The sequence below is a fragment of the Rhinatrema bivittatum genome, chromosome 1 (assembly GCF_901001135.1).
Source record: "Rhinatrema bivittatum chromosome 1, aRhiBiv1.1, whole genome shotgun sequence".
NCBI lineage: Eukaryota > Metazoa > Chordata > Amphibia > Gymnophiona > Rhinatrematidae > Rhinatrema > Rhinatrema bivittatum.
The window spans coordinates 4,495,599-4,520,298 of record NC_042615.1 but is presented as its reverse complement, the minus strand read 5'-3'; the positions used below and the strand labels follow the sequence as shown (position 1 = coordinate 4,520,298).

Here is a 24,700-nt window from a genome sequence, read left to right as displayed (position 1 = left end):
CTCAGGGATTACTCCTTGGACTGGTACTTTATAACATTATTTGTGAGCGACATAATGGAAGCATTGTTGGGAAAGGTTTGTCTTTTTGCCAATGATACCAAAATCTGTAGCAGTGGAAAATATGAGGAGGGATCTAGCGAAGCTCGAGAAATGGTCTCTGCCAGCTAGAATTTAATACTAAAAAAAAGGCAGAGTTATGTATTTCAGCTTCAAAAACCTAAGGTAGAGGTACAGTGCAAAGGGTGAAATTCTTCTAAGCACAAAGGAAGAGCGGGATCTGGGGGTGATTGTAACTGATGATCTTAAGTTGGCTAAACAGCTGGATAAAGTCACAGTAAAAGCCAGAAAGATGCTTGGATGCACAGGGAGAGGAAGGGTCAGCAGAAAAAGGGAGGTGATATTGTCCCTGTATAGGTTCCTGGTGAGACCTCACTGGGAATACTGAGTACAGTTCTGGAGATCAAACCTTCACAAGGATATAAACAGGATGGAGTCGCTCCAGAGGGAGGCTGCTAACATGGTCTTCATTCTATGGCATATGGGGACAGACTTATAGATCTAAGCGTATAGAGGAAAGGTGAGAAGAGGAGATATGATAGAGACATTTAAAAACCAAGGTTTCCATACACAGGAGGGGAGCCTCTTTCAAAGTAAAGGAGACTCTAGAACAAGGGGTCACGGGATAAGGGTGAAAGAGGGCAGACTCAGGAGTAATCTAAGGAAACATCTAAAGGTAATGGATGCATTCAACATCCTCCCCATGGAGGTGGTAGAGACAAGAACAGTTCTGAATTCAAGAAAGCATGAGATAAACACATAGGAATAGATTTTAAAAGGTGCGCGCGGGAGTAGATTTGTTCACGCAACCCGGGGCGAACAAATCTACTCCCAGTTTTATAACATTTCTACGCGCTGCTGCGCGCATGTTATAAAATACAGGGTTGGCAAAATCGGCAGCCTGCGCGCGCCGAGCCGCGCAGCCATCCTCCGATCCCTCCAGCCCCCCCAGCTTCCCCTCCCTTCCCCTTTCTAACCCACCCCCCAGCCCTAATTCCCCACCCACCTTTATTTTACAAGTTATGCCTGCCCAAGGCAGGCGTAACTTGCGCGCGCCGGTCGGCTGCCGGCGTGCCATGTTCTGGTCCTGGGGCTGGTCCGGAGGCTGCGACCACGCCCCCAGAACGCCCCTGGGCCAGAACCACACCCACGGCCCCGCCCACGGAACTTCCCCCGATGACGAACCGGCCGTGACACGCCCCCCCCCCCCGACCTGCCCCCACAGGAAAGCCCCGGGACTTATGCGTGTACCGGGGCTTGTGCGTGCCGCCGAGCACACGCAGGGGGTGGAAGGGGCAGCTTTTCGGGGTTACGCGCGTAACCCTTTGAAATCTTCCCCATAGGATCTCTGAGGAAGTGGTAGGGACTGTGAAGCTGAATAGAAGATTTGATGGACACAATACATAGTCCATAATGGTCTTTTTCTGCTGTCATGTTTCTATGTTAAATCTTTAAGTCTCATCTCATAGGGCTTTTGCTACAAATCTGATATTTATTTAAACATTTCTATTCTGCCAATCCAAAAATCTCCGTGGAATGTATTTTGGTAGCGTTTTTTGGGACTGCCTCCACCCTTTCAGGGATATGGTCTCCAGAATTGGACTCGTCTAGATGACCTCTCACCAATGACCTATACAAAGGCACGGTGACCTCCTTTGCTCTACTGCTAAAGCCTCTCCTATTCAACCTAGCATTGCCCTGGCTCCAGCCACCTGCCACACTCGCGATTCTGAGATCAGTGGTAACCACTGGGCTACTGCTCCCTGGGCTGGTGATCTTCGTACCCTAGGGGGCTGAGAACCAGGGAAGCCAGGCTTCAAACCCCACTGCTGCTCTTTGTGATCTTGGGCGAGTCACTTCACTAAATTTAGCATGGAAGCCCTCTGAGAACAGGGAAACATCTCCAGTACCTGGATGAAACTTACCTTAAGCTAGTAATGAAAACGCAGGAGCTAAATGCAAATATGATTGCACTTCTGAGCTGATTTTTAAATTACTTTCCCTACTGTCTTCATGCATTTGTTGGCGGTGGCCATCGCTATCGTCTAGTTTAAATATCTGTCAATGTATGACTGATTTCCTCATGCGGGATCCTTTTCCTGCCACAGAAACATGCTGGGTACCTTTGCCATAGAGCCCGTTACTGCTCCATACCTGGCCCCAGACCCCTATATATCCAAGCCGCCTCTTTTTCACCAGATTTCGAGTCAAGTGTTGCCTCAGCCTTTCCTCTCCCTTTCAATGAACAGGCAATGCCTCTGAAAAAGTTATGCTCTCTATCATCCGCTGTCGGCTTTGGGATTTTTCTGTTCATTCAGTGTCTTCTTCTGTTTCCATTTGTGGAGCATCCTCACTTGCCGATGCATGAAAGGCCTTCTGTATGGGTATCGGGCTGCCTCTGTGTCCCAGCTCTTACCCTATCTATGGGGGAGGGGGCAGTGACAGATTTCCTGGATGCTGTACAGTGAGGGAGGCTTTTCTAACATTGCTTGCTGCTACTATTTCATTTATTTCTTTAAATGCCGCTGCTATATTATCTTCTGTTAGACTGCCTTGCTCCTATCGCTTTCCTTGCATTGAATATTGCTGCTGCTGTTTGTTTTCTGGGAATATTGCTTGCTACTACTTTTTATTGCTTTAACACTTTGAGAGTCAAAGAGAGTTGCCACTTCCAGTGCCTCCCACCCTACGCCTCTGCCTGCTTTTGTTACAGAGCTCATGTGGTGCCCTAGGAAGGCTTATGTGCTTCGATTAGATTCACTGTGAAGTGAACTATTATTCCAATTCTTTATCATAACAAATGAACCAAACCTCTATTACTCAACGTTATAAAGGCAGGCCCAGAATTGGTGGACAGGTTCATCTTTTCCTAATTTAGGCGGGTAAAGTCCCATTGTGCACAGCTTAGCCCAACTGTTCGGTCCCTCGTTAATAGCGGGGGGATACCTCCATGCTCCTTTCTTCAGATGCAGTTAACGCTGGATGGGAGCCGCAGGTCTCCCCCAGGAAGGGAGCCAGCTTCATTCTTGCACCCCGTGCTCTGTGGTTGAGAGACCCTGCCCCTCTTAGCTGAAGCACACTAAGCCCCCGGCCCCTAGGGTACGCAAGCAGGAAGTAAGAATAAACGAGAGAAAGGAAGGGTAGAAAATCTTCCCTCTCAGAAAACAGACACACATAGCCTTAGGCACCTGCACCCTTTCTACGTTTCCACACCCAAAGCTCATCCTCAGAGGCCGGAGGGTATTTTCCTAAGGAAAATAAAGGAGACAGGAGGAAGCATGGTGTCATGGCGCCCCTCCAAGGACCCCTGAAGAGGTTGCCACCAGGACCCCAGTTTGACGCCGCTTACCTTTATAGTCTCTTCCTGCACTCTTCTTGGCCACGTAGTCACAGATCACCCCGGCATCCTCGCTGTGGCGGCAGTTGTGCCGCCCGATGTCCTGCTTGATGCAGTCTGCCAGTGATCTCTCACGTCCTGTGCACTTCACATTGTCCGCGTGGATCGGACCTTTTCCTTCCCCAAAATAGGCCATGGTCCGAGCTTTGGCGGGGCCCCTAAGAATTAAGCAGCATGATTAAAGGTCAGCAACCGGTCTTCATTCCCCCAATCATCAGGACCCCCACAAAGGGAGTCTGAGGGGAAGGAGCTGCAACAGCCAAAGGGAGAAGCTGCTGCTTGCAGGCGCAGAGGAAGGAAACCTCGATAAAAGCTCCTGCAAGGACCACAACCCATCCCCAATGCTAACTCTTCCTCTGCCTGTACCGCTGAGGTTGTGGGTGAAGCTGCTCAGCCTCCCAGGTCCTCATCACAATTTCCTCAGTCTATGCAGAAATGTTATATGTGAAGCGCTTGGCATGCTTCTTCTACTATAAGCACTATATACAAACCTTTAATAAAAAATTACTAATAAATAGCACGGCGAGAGAGATATCTACCAGCAGACTCCTTCAGGAAGAGAGGGCCAGGCTGAGGTTATTCAGGGAGACCTTGAGGTCTGGGATGAACCAGAGAGAAGGGAAACGTTGCTTCTGCATGGAAGCCGGGAGATCCTGGCAGCAGACAGAAAATCACCAGTCAAACAGGGAAGAGGATTCTGGGAGCCCAGGCGAAGGGAAGCCCAGCTCGTCGGAGGAGGAGGCTCTGCTACTGCTGCTGCCGGGGGTGCGCTGCCTGTCAGAAGCCGAATCTGAGACATTTGTAACCTGCACTCGCTGTTTTTAAATAACGCTGTTTTGAAAATATGCCCCCTAGAATACAGACATATAAAAGTTTTAAACTTTTTATTTATAATATTTCAAAATACAGATCTCAAACTTGAAAAGTAAAATCTCAGGCTGGTACAAATACAAATAATTTAGGGAGGTCCAAGATCACCATCCAATAAACTATATAACCTTTTATAAGGAATTAGCAGGATTAGACAGCTGGCTCTGAGGGTCACAAATAAAAAAAACCCCACTCCATCTGTACCAGGAGGATCTGAGCTTGCAAATTTATCAGCTAGAAAGAAAGAAAGAATCCATACACAATACCATTATGTTTAATGCATCATTTGCAGAGAAATGTGAGAAAGAATGGAGTTTCTAACTGTAATACTCTCAGTCCCAACAAAAGAACCTGCTTCTGTTTCCTCTGGCTTGATGTAGTATTAATCATGGGATGGCCGTGCGAGCCACCTCACTCACCCCTGACGTCAGGCCCGAGGCCTCCCATGGCCGGGATGCCCCTTCCAGCAGCTCTGAGCCCGAACGCCACCATCTTCCTGCTCTTCCGGGGGCTATACTTAAAGGGCCCGTGGTGGGAATAGCCCCATGGCACCTCTAATGGCGTCACACGGCTGGGCCTAGTACATAAGCAGTTCGTTGCCTCAGCAATGGCTCTGCTGACCTGAGCAGTACACGTAGCTCCCGCATTTCAGTCTGCCCTGCATTCTTAAATGTTCCAGCATTCCCGACTCATCCAGCCTTGCCCTGCCCAACCTGTCTCGTTCAGTCTTGCCCTGTCCAGTGTCTCATGTGCCTTCATCCATCCTTGGCCTGATCCTCTGTTACTGACTTTGGGACCAGACCTCTTGCATTGCTCCTGTCTATGCTTGCTTGCCATCTGCCCCGAACCTTGGCCTGTTTCTGGTATCTCCACCCTCCTGATCTTGGCCTGTTCTTGGAGTCTTGCTCTCTCTACCACCCTAAGGACCCACCTAAGTCCTAGCAGCTGCTAAACCTGCGGGGGAGGCGGCTGGTATAGGTGAAGCTCCAGTCTGTCCCGTTTCAGGACGCGTTCACCAGCTGTCAGCGCAGGCCTCATAGGTCTGCTTATGTGTCTGCTTCAACTACGCCACAGCTTAAAGTGCTCAACTTTCCCACCACTCATTACATCTAGCAACAACAGGAAAAGGCATAACTTTACCCTGCAGAAAAAGGAGCCCCCAATGTCCGAAGTACATTTTGAGAGTGACCAGTAAGATACAGGGTTCAGCCAGAGAAATATCAGACGTCTCCAAAATAGCAGTGACATGCAAAGAATTATCAAATATAGGGAAAAGTCCTTGTGACTTGTAAGTTTCACTCTGAGGAGGCAGAAGATAATAAATCCAAGCAATAGGTGATACCTTAAGAACTTCTAGCATATACCTCCTGAAGATGGCCTTACCAGAGACCACAGGGATACGTGGAAGGTTAGTGAAACAGATTCCTGCGTCACAAGGAATACTCCACTTTAATGGACAAAAGAATATTGAAAGATGGCCGTTTAAGTAACTTGGCCAGATAAAACTTATCTGGCTAAATTACAAGGTACATGCAGCGGCACGTCTAAGCCACTGAATATACGCGTATCTATCCACACTTAGTCATGTAAGTTATAACCGGCTAAGTTTAGAGCTGCTCTATGGCTCATCTAAACCTAGCAGCATAATTTGTGCGGCTAAGACCAAATCTCGATAGCTAGCTACATAACTTGTATGGCTAACTCACTCCGCCCTGATCCACCCACAAGTTATTATGTGGTTAACTTTTTAGCTTCTAAACAGCAGCTGCAGTACGTGGGTGCATATTCAGCAGCCGCTACTGAGCCGGATCAATAGTTACACTTATCTGGCTAAATAGAACTGAATGCGCTTTGAATCTTACAATCTTTAGTCAAACTGTCCTGGAGAGATTTAATTTGAAATAAATCGTCTTAAACTTCAGATATTTGTTGACCCATTTCAACCTTAGAATTTTCTACAACAGTAACATGTGTGCCAAAATCCTTATTATTAATAAAGGCAAAACCTGCCCAAACTTCTATAGCTTCCCAAATGGCCTCAAGAGTAAATTCAACTGGCAAATCTTGAACAGTCGAAATAATCTTACTGGCCATTTCAATGGATTCGCTTGAACCCTCCCTCTGTGCCGAAGCAGTGCCAGGAGCAGTACAGATGGCCACGCAGAGTGAAAGGCCGGTCCTCACTGCAGCTGCACCTCTGGCCACGTTCTCTGCGTAGAAGGAAGTCGCAGCTGCGCCATCCTGAAGCAACTCTCCGAGCCACCAGGCTGAGAGAAACAAAAGATCCTGGGGAAGGCGGAGGCAAGCCGATGGCCAAACCATCCCCCGGACTACAAGCACATCCGTTGGCCCTCGTGGAGAAACTAGAGGAGCAGCAGGGCAAGCACCAAATCTTGCGATCCTTTTCCAACCCATAAAAGAGGATTTGAAGGTAATAAAAGGTAAAACCACGCGGCGAGGAACACAGCGACTAGCTGCCGGCTGCCATCTTGGATCCTCCCTCCCCATGTAAAAGTTTTATTCTTCATCCTTGGGTCTGAACCTGTCCTTCCTGCCCTGTACTTTCTCAATACTAGATTTTTGCTCCCACTTCTGTGCTGAACCCTCAACATCTCCTCATTCTCTCCTCCTCGCTGCCATAGCAATGTTCCTTGTTATTGCTCTGTAGCTTCTTGGTACATCCCAAACCCTCTAACTCTGACAAAACCTTCTTAAACTAATCAGTATCTGGGTGGAAGCAGCTTGTGTAGGATTAGCAGCTTGAGTAGGGATCTGTAAGGTGCAGGCAGAGGCAGATGGTGGAATTGTCATGTAAAATGATTAAAAATTTAGATAAAGCTGGGATGACCTAATAGCTCAGGGCCAGTGCTTTGTACTGGCTTGGTTGCTGAGCTGGTCCAGGAAGGTCTGAGGATGCTACAAAGGCAGTGTTCACATCCCCAGGGGGAGGGAGTCCCAGCCAATGCACAATGGTGACATCTGGTGGCCAGGCTCTGGATGCACATGAAGCAAGTTTAAGAGGGAGCCACAGTCTGTGGTCCCTGCAGTGGCTGGGTCCAACAGGAGGAGGAAGAGGAATACAACTGGTGAAAATGCTCAGGAGAAGCCAGATATAAGTGTTCTTATGTTAAGAGCCACACATCCTCCGACCTCTGTCTGCACCCCCATAAAGTACTCTGAGCTTAGCTTTCTCATGTCAGCAATACCAATCTTCTGTCTTCCCAGAGCAGGAATGTGGCACTCTGTGCATTCTGCTCTTCCTTCTGTTTTTGCTTTGACAGTGTGATTGATATCAGCAGTCAGCCATGAAGGTCTGATCTCTAGGGAGAGCCATGCACTCACCACATGTGAAATTGTGCATTTTTCAGGAAAATCAGCAGAAGACGTCTTGAAGCCATCCTATATCCTTCCTTTTCAGGAAGCAGCTGGTCTTACCAGGGCCCCGATGTAATAAGGTGCATAAGGGGAAAAGCACAGGACTGCTTCTGTGGCCAAGTCTTAAAGGAAACGAAGACAGTGTGTATGGGGGAACTTGCTGGGGCGGCAGTTACTACCCTTAGCAGAAGGCATGGAGATTACTGCCCTTAACCAATAAGCCTTGATGCTTTTAAGCAATTGCAACATTGCTCCCTACTTAACGGAAGTAGGAAAAGGAGAATTGGATTCAGACGACAACCAAGAGGGCCTCAACTTCTACGGTCTGGGACCCTCTTATGCAGACATAAGGGAAAAAGTACACAACAGCTTCTATGGCCAAGTCCATAAGCAAAGCTCTGAACTTTCAAGAAAACTCATCCCCCAGTAAAAAATGTTGCTAGCTGCAATTTTTATGGGTATCATGAAGTTTGGGGATGACCACATGGAGCGGCAGTTAGGGATGTGCAGGCAAAAAGTTTTCGGTGAAACGTTGATACGTTGAAGGTGAGGGTCGATTCCGTTCAATATGGAAGTATGGAGAAATCCATAAGTTGTGGATCTGTCCATACGTTTCCCGGTTCCCTAAATAAAAATTTAAACCCCCCACCCTCCTTAATCCCCCCCCCCCCAAGACTTACCAAAACTCCCTGGTGGTCCAGCGGGGAGTCAGGAAGCCATCCCTGCACTCGTCTGCGATTTCCTCATGGCGCCGATAGCCTGTGTCACAGGGGCTGCCCCTGCCATTGGTCAGCCCCTGTCACATGGTCATGGCGCCATCTTGTGCTCCTACCACGTGACAGGTAGGTCATGTGGCAGGAGGTTGCTCCGGGACCCCCGTTGGACCCAACCGGAACTTTTGGCCAGCTTGGGGGGGGGTCAGGAGGGTGGGGGGTTTAAGTGTTTATTTAGGTTCAACTTATTCAACATAGCTATGTTGAATAAGTTGGAACTCGCGATGCGTTGCGCATCAAACCTTTTTTTTCTCTTTTAAAAATATAAGTTGCGTTTACATATGCGTTCAAAACGAATGCACACCCCTAGCGGCAGTTATTACCTTTCAGAGACCCAAGGAAGCAATATCCACAGACTGGCAGTTACTACCTTAAAAAGCTTACCCGGGCAGATTGGATGGACCATGTGCTCCTTTTCTGCCAAAGCTTTATTCCAGATGTAACAAGGAGTTTAGCACACAAATGTAAAACTGTGCACACTTACTAGCATTCCTTCCTGCAAACCCCATGCTAATCAAGGCATTCACTATTATTCCCCAATGCACAGAGGCACATGGACTCATTTCATGTTTACTTATCGCTGGAAATGTAAGTCCTGCTCAGAGACAGAGTCAAGTTTATCTATGGGGCAGAACCTGGAGTTCACGGTGTACATATCCTGTACTCAGGATTTATTTGTACACACTAAAGCTGTATGCACAGATCATAAGGTTTGCACATAAAAATGAGGGCACAGCATGAGCTAGGAGAACAGTTTCTATATTGTGTGTACAAACCAGGTTTTCTGCACCCAGCTATGAGCCCATGCGCATAGATCATGTGTCATGTGTTTGTGTGCACACTTCTGGGTTAGCATTTCTCTACATTTCCAGTGCCTTACTGCATGAGGAGCTAACATTATTTACTTGTGTCTTGTTACACTGGGGCCTACCTGGGCTTCACATGTACTGGGAAATAATTTGGTACATGCGATCGGCAATCTTATGCACCATGTTTCAGCAGTCATCCTGTGAGTTATTGTAAGTAATACTTCAGCACAGCTATTTCTAAAGGCTTTCCATAGGCACACAAATCATTTTATACATCTCTTTCTTCCTAAGGGTGTAGAGTGCTACTTTCCGGTCCTGTTAACCCTAGGAGGACCACTGTTTATTTCCCTCAGTACTTGCAGGTTTATACACTCCAGGAAATCCGAAAGCTCGCCCTACTTCTCCTAGCACTTAGCATTTCTACAGCGCTATCAGACATATGGAGCTTAAAATCTACTCAACTTTACTTTTATGTTTGATTGGCTGCAAAAACAGAAAAATTATTACAAAGGAAATATCATAATAAAGCAGTATAATAATAAAACAATCAAATTAATAAAATGGTATTACAATAATATCAGTCCTTTAATAATAAAATAACTAGATAGCAAAACATTAATACTAAAATAGTTATATAACACAGCCATAATTCATCAAAAGTAGAAGCAGAAAACAAATCAAGTCAAGACCTACAAAACTAAAACTGCCCCAATAAGGCCATCATCCAAGGAGTCCGAGTGCAAGCAGCAGAGCAGCACCTGAGACACCCGCTCACTACCTATGGAAGTAATTACCTCCTGTTACTGAGCAGTACCAGGCACACGAGGAGGTCAAACCTGGTGTCACCAGCAGGAAGCCAGCTGGCTAAAGTCAGCCAGTTACAGGGAATTGCTCCGCCCAGTGACCAATCCTGCAGAGACCTGAATAAACTAATGCTGTCAGCACTATCACACTTACATTCACTTGTGAGGGTTTGGGAGATGGAGATTTGGCACCTGCCTGACACATTTGGCTGCTATTTTTCCAACCACAGCTATCCGGATAACTTTACGCAGCTAATGCTACCATTCAGCGTTAGCCACATACATCTAAGCTCCACCCCAGGACAGCTTCCTACTTGCCTCGTTTTTATCCAGCTAAGGTTCAGCCGGGTAATCACTTACCCAGCTGTTCAGTGGGGCAGGATATTTAAAACTCAGGGTTTGTCTGGCAAAACCCCAAACCTAGCAGGACAAACCCACTTGAATATCAGCTTCAGATTGTTATGGGAGGTCTTGCACAGAAGTTAAGAACATAAGGACATAAGAACATGCCATACTGGGTCAGACCAAGGGTCCATCAAGCCCAGCATCCTGTTTCCAACAGAGGCCAATCCAGGACATAAGAACCTGGCAATTACCCAAACACTAAGAAGATCCCATGCTACTGATGCAATTAATGGCAGTGGCTATTCCCTAAGTAAACTTGATTAATAGCCGTTAATGGACTTCTCCTCCAAGAATTTATCCAAACCTTTTTTTGAACCCAGCTACACTAACTGCACTAACCACATCCTCTGGCAACAAATTCCAGAGCTTTATTGTGCAACAACCTTTAATTTCTAAGCAAACTCGCTCCCCTCCAATGAGCTGGAAGGTGAAGTTGCCCAAAAAGACATTGAAAACCTCCAACAACTTCGCACTATATACAAAGTAACAGTGCGAGCAGCGGAACCCCCCCCCCCCCCCCAGTAAATGGGTAGGGGTCTCTGGACTGATCTGTGGTACTACAGGAATGAAAATTAGCAGGTAAGAACCAATTTTCCTCTCTCTGTATGTACCCGGATCAGTCCAGACTCCTGGGATACACCTACGCTCCCTTATCTCGGGTGCTGGAGAGTCACGCTCGTAGAACACTAACTAAATAAAGCAATGGAAGCCAGATCCCCCACAACCAAGTGATAATGACTAACAAAAGTGGGCAACAACTTCCCAGTAGCTGCCTAGCAAATTTCATGTGGAGACACCTGTTGTGACTCAGCCCAGGAAGTCGCCTGAGAAAGTGTCATGTGCCCCTAACCCCCCCAGCAGCAGGCGCCCTTTAGAAAGTCAATTCGATTGCTTCCTTCAGCCACCACAATATTTATTTATTTAACATATTTGGTGCCTGCCCTTCCATGTTTCAGGGCGGGGTACAATAAAACACACATAAAATGTTCAGATAAAAAAATTTGAATCATACGTAACAGCTAAAAGTACAAATCAACAAAAGTGACACAATTGGCTAAGAGATGTTATAAGCCAGTTTGAAAACGTAGGTTTTGAAGATATTTTGAAGGACTTAGTGTCTCTGATGGATCAATTGCAGCCTTAGATGCCTTATTTCCTTTCTTTGCACCAATCTACAGAAATCATAAGTGACCTTTAGATACCTCAATAATGCATGCATCCCATCTAAAAACCTAAGCTCCACCACATGAGGCGTAGAGGAATCCAAATCCAGAAAAGCTGGAAGCTCCACTAAGTTGGAACACCGAGACTATCTCAGGCAGAAAAGAAGGCACCATGTATAAAGATACCCCCAACTCCCCTGGAGCTCTGAAATTCTCCTAGCTGAACAAATAGTCTCCAAGAAAACCACTTTAAGAGTCAAGCCCTTAACCATAGCTCTCTTTAATGATTCAAACTAAGCTCTCTCTAGTGGTTCAAACTGAGCCTCACACAATCCTCTAAGGACTAGATTCAGATTCCAAGATGGACAAATGTTCCATACCTGAGGACGCAAGTTCTTAGCTCTCTGAAGAAACCATATAACATCCGGATGTGCGGACAGAGGATACCCTTGCACCTTACCCTGGAGACAACCCAATGTTGCTACCTGGACTCTGAGAGTTAAAGGCCAGGCCCTTGACCAGAATCTTTCTATAGAAAAACCAAAATATATGACACCATAGCCTGCACAGGCTGAGGCTGCACTCTGTCAACAGCAGACCAGGATTCGAAGATCTTTCAAATTTGCACTTACGTCAAAGATTTAGAAGGTTGTTTAGCCTGCAATAAGGTGGAAATAACCACTTCGGAATATTCCCTCCATCTCAGTTGTCTCCTCTCAGAAGTGAAGCCATGAGACAGAAATGAGCCACCTGACCTGAAAATATTGGACCCTGGTGGAAAAGAGTTGACCGATGTCCAAACCTCAGGGGCCCTTCTATGACCATGTTGATCAGATCTGGGAAGCATGGTTGATGTGACCACTCCTGAGCTACCAGGATCACATTCCTCAAATGTTCCTCTAACTACTGTAATCCCTTGACCACCAGAGGCCATGGAGGGAAGACAAAGAAGAATCCCTCGAGTCCATGGCAGCACCAGAGCTCCAATTCCTTCCATAGCGTATTCTGTTCAGCAGCTATAAAACCGTGATGCCTTGGTGTTCTCTTTGGTCAGGACACTCCCATCTTCTGTGAATGAGACACATCACTGCCTCTGACAGCTCCCATTCCCCAGGTCTGACTTTCTCTGACTGAGATAATCCACCTGAACGTTGTTCACTCTGGCAATGTGAGATGTTGCCAGTCGCTTCAAGTATTGCTCTGCCCAGAGAATCAACTCCTGGGCCTCTCGAGCCACTGCCTGATTCTTGGTTCCACCTTGACGGCTGATGTAGGCCACCATCGTTGCATTGTCTGATCCATATTGGATGGTCACGTAACCTTGGCAGACAGGCAAGCAATTGAAATGCATTGCTCTCATCTCTAACCGATTGATAGACCATAAGGCCTCCTGTTTCGATCACTGGCCTTGCACCAACTGATCTTGCCACACCTCCCTCCATCTGGAGAAGCCTTGCATCGGTGATGACTATTACCCAATTCGGAAACTCCAATTCTGCACCACACTCGAGATTGGTGCGAGTAAGCCACCATGAAAGACTGTCCCTGGCTTCCCCCTGTAACAGAAGAAGAAGATGAAACTCTTCCAATAACGGATTCTAGTGGGAGAAAAGAGCTGCCTGCAGAGGCAGCATATGTGTGAATGCCCAATGCATTAATTCCAATGTCGATGCCAAGGAACCCAGGACCTGTAAATAGTCCCATACCCTGGGCACTGAAAGCTCTAGCAGAAACCTAATCTGACTGCAATTTCAGCAGTCTCTCTCCGTGAGAAACTCTCTCCACCAGAATGTTGAACTGAGCTCCCAGATACTCTAGAGTTTGAAAGTGGACTAAAAGGCTCGTTGCTAGGTTCACCACCCATCCTAGAGACTTCAAGCGCTTTAGTACATTTTATACTGATTGTCGACAGAGGTCCTCTGATTTCACCTGAAAAAGCCAGCCATCCAGACATGGATGCACTATCATACCCTCCTTTTGCAATGTGTCTGCCCCCAACACCATGCCCTTGGAGAAGGTACATGGAACTGTCGCTAGCTGAAGGGAAGGGCCTGAAACTGAAAATGTTCCCTTAGGACCATGAACCTTAGGAATCTCTGGTGTTCCAGCCTGATGGCTATGTGCAGATATGCCTCTGTCGAGAAGAGAGATGCCAAGAATTCTCCCTTGCTTACCGCCACTATGATGGACCTCAGAGTTGGACCTCAGAGTTTCCGTGCAGAAAAGGAAAACCTTGAGAGCCGCATTTACCTTCTTTAAATCCAATATCTCTTGAATTGATACAGGGAGGAAAGAAACAGGGTGCTTAACTTAAAATCGACCTCTGGCCACAGTAAGCGTGCTCAGGGTCTGAGCCAATAAACTCAGCAAGACATCTCTGTGAAAAAAAAGGAAAAATCTGAGCAGAGTCTGATGTGGCTCTCAATCAGATGTAATTTCTCCCTCTTCTAGAGGTGAGAAAGCCAAATTGCTATTGGAATCCTTCAAAGTTCACGATCCATATCCCCTTGAACATTACCAGGAAAAGCCTCCCTGTGGCATTCGCCCGAAGTAACTGACAAATGGGAGGCCAGAGCAAGCGATCCCTTCATAGTAGGTTGCTTCGCCTTCGCTGGGCACCCCTGCAGAAAGGTCTGAAGGTCCTAGAAACATTTCATCCAGGTGAAGGAGGATGGATCCATACCGGAGCCCATAGGCCTATCCTTGTTCTCTCCAACCTTTCTCTCTCGGGGAAGCTTCTGCCCTCTGGTACAAGGGACAAGGAGAACTGACTGTTGTCTTGTCTCCCACTCCACTCCTCTCCAGAGACACCATAGGCCAAGGGGATGCCCCAACATTGGCAAAACATTGTAGTAGTCAAATCACTTTCAGTATCTAAACAGCGCTGACACAAATAGAGAGAGAGCCTCATAGATAGCAAGGCGCTTGGACCTGTTCATCCCGGCACTTAGCTTTCCTGAACTTCAGCTCTAGGCGGCCTCCTGCATACACAATGCCACCTGGACGAACGGGTACACCTCTCCAGGACACGTGCAAATATGCGCTCAAGGTCGTATGCGCATAAGTATACACGCAAATAAGTGCTCATATAGGCTGTGGTTATACACGCATAAGTACCTATGCAATACATGCCCAAATCTAGGCCGCAGTGCACAGGTCATAAGAACATAAGAAATTGCCATACTGGGTCAGACCAAGGGTCCATCAAGCCCAGCATCCTGTTTCCAACAGTGTCCAATCCAGGCCACAAGTACCTGGCAAGTACCCAAAAACTAAGTATATCCCATGCTACTAATGCCAGTAATAGCAGTGGCTATTTTCTAAGTCAACTTGATTAACAGCGGATAATGGACTTTTCCTCCAAGAACTTATCCAAACCTTTTTTAAACCCAGCTACACTAACTGCACTAACCACATCCTCTGGCAACAGATTCCAGAGCTTTATTGTGCGTTGAGTGAAAAAGAACTTTCTCCGATTAGTTTTGAATGTGCCACATGCTAACTTCATGGAGTGCCCCCTAGTCTTTCTATTATCCGAAAGAGTAAATAACCGATTCACATCTACCCATTCTAGACCTCTCATGATTTTAAACACCTCTATCATATCCCCCCTCAGCCGTCTCTTCTCCAAGCTGAAAAGTCCTAACCTCTTTAGTCTTTCCTCATAGGGGAGCTGTTCCATCCCCTTTATTATTTTGGTCGCCCTTCTCTGTACCTTCTCCATTGCAATTATATCTTTCTTGAGATGCGGGGACCAGAATTGTACACAGTATTCAAGGTGCGGCCTCACCATGGAGCGATACAGAGGCATTATGATATTCTCTGTTTTATTAATCATTCCCTTCCTAATAATTCCTAACATTCTGTATTCAAATCCCACGCGGCAAGACTGCATGTGGAAAAAGAACCGCTAAGGCGTCCTACTACATGGCAAAGACTTCCTGCACCTTCAGCGCATTTAGGCCCCTATCCGTTCAACATTTGGCACCAAAAATCATCCAAGGCCTGAAGAGCTTCTCAACAGCTCAGACCTCTTGACCGGCCGAGAATCCATAGAGCCAGCATCCCCCCTGCTTGTTCCGCTAAACAACCAAAGACGGCCTTGACTTTTATGGTTTGGGAAACATATGAACATGGGATAACCTACATGGCACAGCACAAGCTACCAGAAGCTTACTGGGTAGACTGGATGGACCATTTGGTCCTTTTCTGCTCTCATTTCTATGTATGTTTGCGCATAAGCAAATTAAAACTGGGAGAGGACCTCTACCAGAACCAGAGACTCCTCCACAGGACAAGGAACCATTGGCGATTAGTTGAGGAGGGGATTCCCCTGCTTCTCCTGCCGATGTTGCTAGGAAATCGAAAATGGCTGCCATTTCTGCGCTGATGAGGAAAGCCTCAGTGCTAGACCCTGCCACTGGCTCATTCTACTGCTGCGGCCATGCTCAACGCAGACCCACAAACGCCATGCTGCCATGCTATTCCTTCCCACACCCGTTGCACCACCAGCAGCTCAAAGGCAAGCAGGGTAACAGTCCCTCAGCGCCACAGAGCAGACACCCGGTCTCCTCCACAGGCAGAGAAGCTGCTGGAAAACCCCATTGCTGAGCTCCCCGAGCTGCTACATTAGCTTCCCCCCAGAACCCGATGTTGCACAGATTCCTCTCTCTCGTTCCTTGTTCTCTTTCTTTTTTTTACTCTCCGAGAACAAATAAAGATCCATAGAAACTAATACTTTCCATTGGTGCAGAGGTTCAGGTTTCTGGAGCTCAGGCCACATGGCAGATCAGAAAAGAGCCAGACCGCTGGCTATTTCTGTCTCCTTTTGCCAAACTTTAGTGACCCAGCCCAGGACAAACCATATGAAAGGGACACTTCCCTGCTCCACTGGGCTTGCAGTGCAGAACTGGCAGCAGATTCCACCACTGTCTCATGGGGATGAGGGACCTGCACCACCACATGTCCACCCCACGGACCTCCGGACCGAGCTACTGGAAGGGTCACCAACCTCCTGCTCGTCCACTTCAAACCAGGGGGGACGGCCCCACCAGGACCTCACAACCCCCTGGAAGGATCCAGAAACGTTGTCTTTTAATCGTTTTTTCTTTCTTTCTGTCCAGAATGCAGGCTTTACATCATCCTCCATCTGCTGGAGACGGAGAAATACCGGGGGACCAGTGCTGTCTGGTAGTTATGAAAGAACAAGTGCACTCTCCTGAAAAAAATAAGCCCAAAACACACGCGATTTAAACTACTTCTTTTTGAAAAGTATTTATACACAGAAAGCACTTCTATGGGTGTAATGGAGGAAAAAACCGAGCACAATCCCATTGCAAATTAAGGCTCCATACTTAGTTCTGTGAAGCTTAATATCTTTGTTATGCATTGCAGGTCAACAGGCCACCCCCCAAAGCAAAAAGCATATCAGGATCACCCCCCAAAAACATTAAAACAAGCTGCAGGCCTCAGCGGCCTGAATAGTGTCCTTCCCACCACATCCCTCCACCTTTGGGCCATCTCCTAACCCCCTCTCCACCCACCCACAAAACCCCAAATTTCTACAGACCAGGACTGGACGGGCGGGGGAGCGTTGCCTCCTCACTCTTTTCCATCTCTTCCTTGAGGCACCACACTCTCTCTTCCCTCTCCTCCGTCCCCTGTGCCCTCCTCTGTTTTTCTCTTACCCCTCCTTTTTTCCTTCCTTGGCCCTCGCCGCTCCCAAGGCCATTTGCCGCTAGACTGGCTGAGGTGCAGAGGTTGCCGGGACGTCTGAGCTGCGGCCCCATTCCCTAACCTCATGCACTAGAGAGGAGGCAGGGGCACAGGAAAGCAGCTACTCAGAACCGTGCTGGCTGAGGTCCCGCCCTCTTTCCTCACACTGTCCAATCACAACTCAGCTCAGCTCTCTGGTGGACTGTTGGTTCTGCCTGTTGAACAGCAGCCAATCAGAGGTGGCAGGAACAGCAAGGCACGAGTCCTGCCCATCAAGCCCAATAAAAAAGTGAGTAGGGAAAAAGAAACCCCCAATAAGCCACCAGCCAGTCGCAAAAAAAAAGTGATTCCTGAAAAAAACGAGCCCAAACCCGCGGTAAATAAGCGAGGTTGGCAGCACTGGGTTATGTAGCAGTGTCAATGAGACTCACTCTGTCTCCATCTGCTGGCAGGGAGGCAAAACCCAGGACTCTGGACTGCTCTGGGTACATGCAGGGAACTACTGCTGCTGTAATCCTCTCACACTACTAACGCAGCCTATGACCTCTTCCTGGGAAAAGTGCTCCTGACAAGTAGCAGAAGGACAAAGACTGGAGCTAGATAAATCACATGCCGGTTAGGAGTATAAATAATCCTTCAATTACTCCTCTGCTGCAATCATTTTCCACCCCTCACTGTACTTCCTGTTTTGTAAGATTGCTTTTGCAGGAATGTGCTCACGTTTGGAGCTTCTCCAGCTGATTATAAGCCCATAAAGCAGCAGGTCTGGGTTATAAAAGGATTTCCTCTGGGTACTAAACAAGACAAAAAACCAAACCCCTATAAATCAAGCGCATGATGTTATAACAGGTGAAGAACCGAGTTAAGGATTCTTCCTGCAGCCTCTTCAGGAGGGAAGTGGCTCTGGCAGCTCGTTCTGCAATAAGGGACATCTGTCCGTCTGTAGTACAGAGCACCCACCTGTCTCTGCACAGCACAACAAGCAGCATGTGGAGAAATATCACAGGAACACGGTCTCTTTCCTCCCTCCTCCTCTCTCCTTCCCCAAGGATAACAACAGTCAGCACCTCAGAAACAGGCAGCTCAGGGGAAGATTAAATGCGCACGGTGTGTGTGGCTGCCTCTTCAGTATTCTCCTCTGCTTTTGTGCAACGTCCTGCACTCTCCCTGGCGTTTCTGCTCTATCTGTCCAAGTCTACCCCTGCTGTCATCCCTTCTGCCGCCCTCCACCACCAGCACTGGCTTACATTGTAGTGTAAGCCCTGGGCTGACAATCCCGAGACACCAGAGGACTTTCCAGAAGCAGGGAACAGCCCTGGACATGCTGTCCCTGGAAGAGTAAACTAAGCTATGCACCCACATGAACTACTTCTCCAGTTCCTCCCCATACTAATCGAATATTCCTTCTGACAGAAATATGGGTCTGCTACCAATTTGGGAGGATCTCTGCATTAGAAAGACAGAAATCTCCAGGTTTAACTACTCCCTCATCTGAGATCCAGTTCAGGTTTTTTTCAGCCAACAAATGCAAATAAATCAATAAAAACAGAAGTTGCCATATTGGGTCAGACCAAGAGTCCATCAAGCCCAGCATCTTATTTCCAACAGTGGCCTCCAAGTCACAAGTCCCTGGCAAGATCCCAAACATTAAATAGAACCCAAGCTACTATTTCCTATTGATTAATAGCAGTTTATGGACTTCTCCTCTAGGAACTTATCCAAACCTTTTTTAAACCCAGTTACACCAACTGCCCTAACCACATCCGCTGGCAGTGAATTCCAGAGCTTAATCATGTGTTAAGCGAAAAGGAATTTTCTCCAATTGGTTTTAAATGTGCTACTTGCCAACTTCATGGAGTGTCCCCTAGTCCTTCTATTATCCGAAAGAGTAACCGATTCACATCTACCCGTTCATGAATTTATAGACTTCAATCATATCCCCCCTCATCCATCTCTTCTCCAAGCTGAACAGCCCTAACCTCTTCAGCCTTTCCTCACAGGGGAGCTGTTCCATTCCCCTTATCATTTTGGTCACCATTTTCTATTCCTTCTCCAGTGAAACTATAAAGAAACATAAAAACATGATGGCAGAAAAAGACCGTATGGCCCATCCATCCAATTAATTTAGCATTACAATTCCCATCAATTCCTTAGGGATCCTCTGTATTTATCCATGCTTTCTTGAATTCAGATACTGTTTTTTTCTCCATCACCTCCACTGGCAGACTGTTGCACGCATCTACTACCCTCCCCATAAAGAAATATTTCCTAAGATTATTCCTGAGTCTATCTCCTTCCAACCTCATCTCATGACCTTCCCTCATTCTAGAGCCCCCATTCCCTGAGGCACACCACTAGTAATATCCCCCTCCTCAGAGAAAACACCATTTACCACTAACCTTTGTCACCTCCCACTCAGCCCGTTTCTAACCCAGTCAGTCACTCTAGGATCCATACCAAGGGTGCACAATTTATTTATAAGTCTTCTGTGCAGAACTGAGTCAAAGGCCTCGCTGAAATGCAGGTGCACTACATCTAGCGCTCTCCCCTGATCCAACTCTCGGTCACCCTATCACAGAAATTGATCAGATTCGTCTGACAAGATTTACCTCTGGTAAAACCAGGCTGCCTCTGATCTTGCAGTCCATTGGATCTCAGAAGCTGCCCTCTCCTCTGTTTTAGCAGCGACTCCATTAGTTTGCTCCCCACAGAGATCAGACTCACTGACCTGTAGTTCCCAGCCTCCTCCTCACTTCCTCTTTTATGAACAGGAACCATATCCGCCCGTCTCCAGTCCTCCGGGACTACTCCAGACTCTAAGGAAGCCCTGAAAAGGTCACCAGCGGAACTGCCAGGACATCTCTGGGTTCCCTTAGTACTCTCGGATGTATCCATCCGGCCCCATCACCTTTTTCTACTATGAGTTTAGTTAGCTCCTGATGAACTCACTGTTCTGAAAGTCAATTGAGGTTTACCTCAAGTCTCAACTGTTTAACTCACTGACTATTATCTGAAAAACTGTTGAACTAGAACTTCTGTACCGCAAACCTGCTGTCCTAGGCCTTTAGTTAATATGTGCTAGAAAATCCCTGTTGTGTTGATCTAGAATATGAATGTTACTTTTGTAAACCGTTGAGATATTCATTTGGAATGACGGTATATAAAATGTCTAAATACATAAAATAAACTTACAGTCTTATTTGTGTTTGTTTTGGTGGTCCTGCTCCAGGCCCTTCCACAACATACACCAAACAGAAATATTTGTAAGCAATTTTGCTTTTTCCTCATCAGCCTCTACATATTCCTCCCCTTCACCTCTGAGTCTCACAATGCCACTTTCACACTTCCTTCTATCACTAACAAATCTAAAAAAGTTGTGTCCCCCCATTTTACTGTGTTTGCTATTTTTTCTTCTGTTTGGATTTTCACATTCCTGACTGCTTTCCTAGCTTCTCTTAATTTTCCAGATATTGTCGCCGGTCTTCCTCTTTCTGCGATCTCTTGTAGTTTATGATTGCAAACCTTTTCTCCTTTACTTTTTTTTTTTTTTTTTTACTATTTATCATTTTACAACATAAATTACAAGAATGAATTTGCAACAGAAATAGCATTTGATAAAACAAAGAAAAAAGAAAACAAGGAACATAAACAGTCAAAAGCTACACCTTGCACTTGTCCACATTAAATTTCATCTGTCATTTGGATGCCCAATCTTCCAGTCTTGCAAGATCCTCCTGTAATGTATCACAGTCTGCTTGTGATTTAACTACTCTGAATAATTTTGTATCATCCGCAAATTTGATAACCTCACTCGTATTCCTTTCCAGATCATTTATAAATATATTGAAAAGCACCGGTCCAAGTACAGATCCCTGAGGCACTCCACTGTTTACCCTTTTCCACTGAGAAAATTGACCATTTAATCCTACTCTCTGTTTCCTGTCTTTCAATCAGTTTGTAATCCACGAAAGGACATCACCTCCTATCCCATGACTTTTTAGTTTTCTTAGAAGCCTCTCATGAGGGACTTTGTCAAACACCCTCTGAAAATCCAAATACACCACATCTACTGGCTCACCTATAAGAACATAGGAAAACAAAACTCCATCATGCCTGCTGGAAAAGTATATTTATATATATAGAGGAGATAAAGAAGCTTTTAAAGTAGAACAAGGGGGAAAGTTAACAGTCATTCAACAATGCATGGTTTGGAGGGAGGCATCTTTGAAGGATACTAGAGTAACAGGGGAGTTACAGCATCCGATAGAGAGGTTCCAATAAAAGCAAAAGTATCCCAGGTGCCTTTAAGTAAAGGCTGAGTTATCCCTGTTAACTGCTAGGAAAATTCTATATATCTGCCCAAATGCAATTCGATGGTGCAGGATATATAAATGTATTAAATAAATAAATATACAAATACAAAATGTACCTTGAAATGTCTGTAGGTTAATATCAAAAGTCTAAAGAGTAAGAAGGGAGAGAGAATGTATAGCAGTGAATGAAGATAACCAGTGGGACAGAGCTATACCAGGGTACAAATTATACCCTATGATAGGGCGGATCAACTTGGTGGGGGCGGGGTGGCACTTTATGTTAGGGATGCATTCCTGCAGGAGACTAAATGCAGGGTAGGGTTTGTATGGGTGGAAATTCCATGTGTGATGGGGAAAGAGTAACGTGTGTGTGTCTGGGGGGTATACAATCGTCCACCTGGCCAAAATGGTCAGACAGATGATGAAATGCTAAGAGAAATCAGGGAAGCAAACCAATTTGGCAGTGCAATAATAATGGGAGATTTCAATTACCCGAATCCTGACTGGGTAAATGTTGCATCAGGACATGCTAGAGAAGTCCAGTTTTTAGATTAAATAGGTGACTGCTTCGTGGAGCATCTGGTCTGGGAACTAATGAGAGGAGAAGCCGTTTTAGACCTAATTTGTAGAGAAACACAGGATTTGGTGCAAGAGGTAATGGTAGTGGGGTTGTTCAGCACCAGTAATCATAACATGATCAAATCTGAATGAATTACTGGAGGCATAACATTAAGTAAATCTACTCCTCTAGCATTTAACTTTTGAAAGGGAGACTTTGATAAAAATGAGGAAAATAGTTAAGAAAAAAACTAACACGCAGGAGCAGATTTTGGACAAACGGCGCCCTGAGCAAAAAGCACCACTGCCCACCTGATTGCGCCCCTCCCCCCAAAGCTTTTCTTTGGCTACGGTGGGATGAAGCCTGCTGTGGCTATCAAGCCTCTCTTTGGCAATACTGGGTCATCGGGCCTCTATTTGGCCGTGGCGGGATGATATCCACTGTGGTCATCGGGCCTCTATTTGCCCGTGGCGGGATGATATCCATTGTGGTCACCGGGCCTCTATTTGGCCGTGGTGGGATGGGATCCACTGTGGTCATTGGGCCTCTATTTGGCTGTGGTGGGATGGGATCCATCATGGCCAAGCCGTCAGAGGATGGGTGATCCTAGAGGTGCCCAAGTTGCCCCCCAGCTCACGGCACCCCAGGCAACTGGCCAACTCGCCCATCCAATAATCCGGCCCTGTGTGCAGCTACAAAGGTTAAGATTTTACATCAGGAGTGGACATTGTTTAAAAATACCATCTTAGAAGCCCAGACCAGATGTATTCTACACATTAAAAAAGGTGGAAGGAAGGCCAAACGACTGCCAGTAAGGTTAAAAGGTGAGGTGAAAGAGGCTATTTTAGCCAAAAGAAGTTTTTTTACAAACTGGAAAAAGAATCCATCTGAAGAAAATAGGAAAAAGCATTAAGCATTGGCAGGTTAGATGTAAAACATTGATAAGGTAGGCAAAGAGAAGTTATAAAAGAAGCTAGGTGGAGAGTCAAAAACATTTCTGAAGCAGGAAGCTTGGGAGTTAAAGGGGCACTTAGGGAAGTTAAGGCCATAGCAGAAAGACTAAATCAATTCTTTGCTGGGGAGATGCTCATGCTGGAAACAGTATTTAATGGTAATGATTCAGAAGAACTGAAACAAATTACAGTGAACTTGAATTATGTAATAGGGAAAAGTTACAAACTAAAAAGTAGTAAATCGCCTGGACTAGATGGTTTACACCACAGAGTTCTGAACAGATCTATTACTTTTAATTTCTAATCTATCATTAAAATTGTCTATTATACCTGAAGACTGGAAGGTGGCTAATGTAATACAGATTTTTAAAAAGGGCTCCAGTGGTGATCCTGGAAACAATAGACCAGTGAGCCTGACTTCAGTGCTAGGAATAATCGTACAAACTATTTTAAAGAACAAAATCACAGAACATATAGAAAGACATGGTTTAATGGAACAAAGTCAGCATGGGGATCACAGGGACATTTTGCCTCACCAATCTGCTACATTTTTTGAAAAGATTAATAAACGTGAATAATGTTGAGCTGGTGGATGTAGTGTATTTGGATTTTCAGAAGGTGCTTGACAAAGTGCCCAATGAGAGACTACTAAGAAAATTATAAAGTCACGGGATACTAGGCAATGTCTTAATTTGGATAAAAGACAGGAAACAGAGAGTAGGACTAAATGGTCCATTTTCTCAGTGGAGGAGGGTGGGCAGTGGAGTGCCTCAGGGATCTGTACTAAGACTGGTACTTTTTAATATATTTATAAATAATTTGGAATGGGGAACAACGAGGGAGTTAATCAAATTTGCGGATGATACAAAATTATTCTGAGTTGTTCAATCACAAGCAGATTGTGAGAAATTGCAGGAGGACTTTGTGAGACTGGAAGATTGGGCATCCAAATGGCAGATGAAATTTAATGTGGACACGTTCAAAGTGATACCCGTAGGGAAAAGTAACCTATACTGTGGTTACATGTTGTTAGGATGCATATTAGGAGTTACCACCCAGGAAAAGGATCTAGGTGTCATCGTGAACAATATCTTGAAATCCTCAGTTCATTGTATGGTGATGATCAAAAAAGCAAACAGAATGTTGGGAATTATTAGAAAGGGAATGGTGAATAAAATGGAAAATGTCATAATGTCTCTGTATCGCTCCATGGTGAGACCGCACCTTGAATACTGTGTACAATTCTGGTCACCGCATCTCAAAAAAGATATAATTGCGATGGAGAAGGTACAGAGAAGGGCAACCAAAATGATAAAGGGAATGGAACAGCTTCCCTATGAGGAAAGACTAAAGAGGTTAGGACTTTTCAGCTTGGAGAAGAGACGGCTGAGGGGGATATGATAGGGATCTTTAAAATAATGAATAGAATATAACGGCTAAATGTCAATCGGTTATTTATTCTTTCAAAAAATATAAAGACTAGGGGACACTCCATGAAGTTAGAAAGT

The 24,700-nt window shown here is 45.9% G+C and overlaps 1 protein-coding gene across 5 annotated transcripts in view; it reads right to left on the bottom strand.

The window, feature by feature from the left end:
- The window catches only part of PRSS12 (serine protease 12), a 174,689-nt gene that overhangs the window by 38,358 nt on the left and 111,631 nt on the right, over window positions 1–24,700 (bottom strand). For all 5 annotated transcript variants that reach the window (XM_029571667.1, XM_029618548.1, XM_029619297.1 and 2 more), the window contains one exon: window positions 3,407–3,612. In XM_029571667.1, the coding sequence (XP_029427527.1) occupies window positions 3,407–3,612 (206 nt within the window). The remainder of the gene's footprint in view (window positions 1–3,406; window positions 3,613–24,700) is intronic.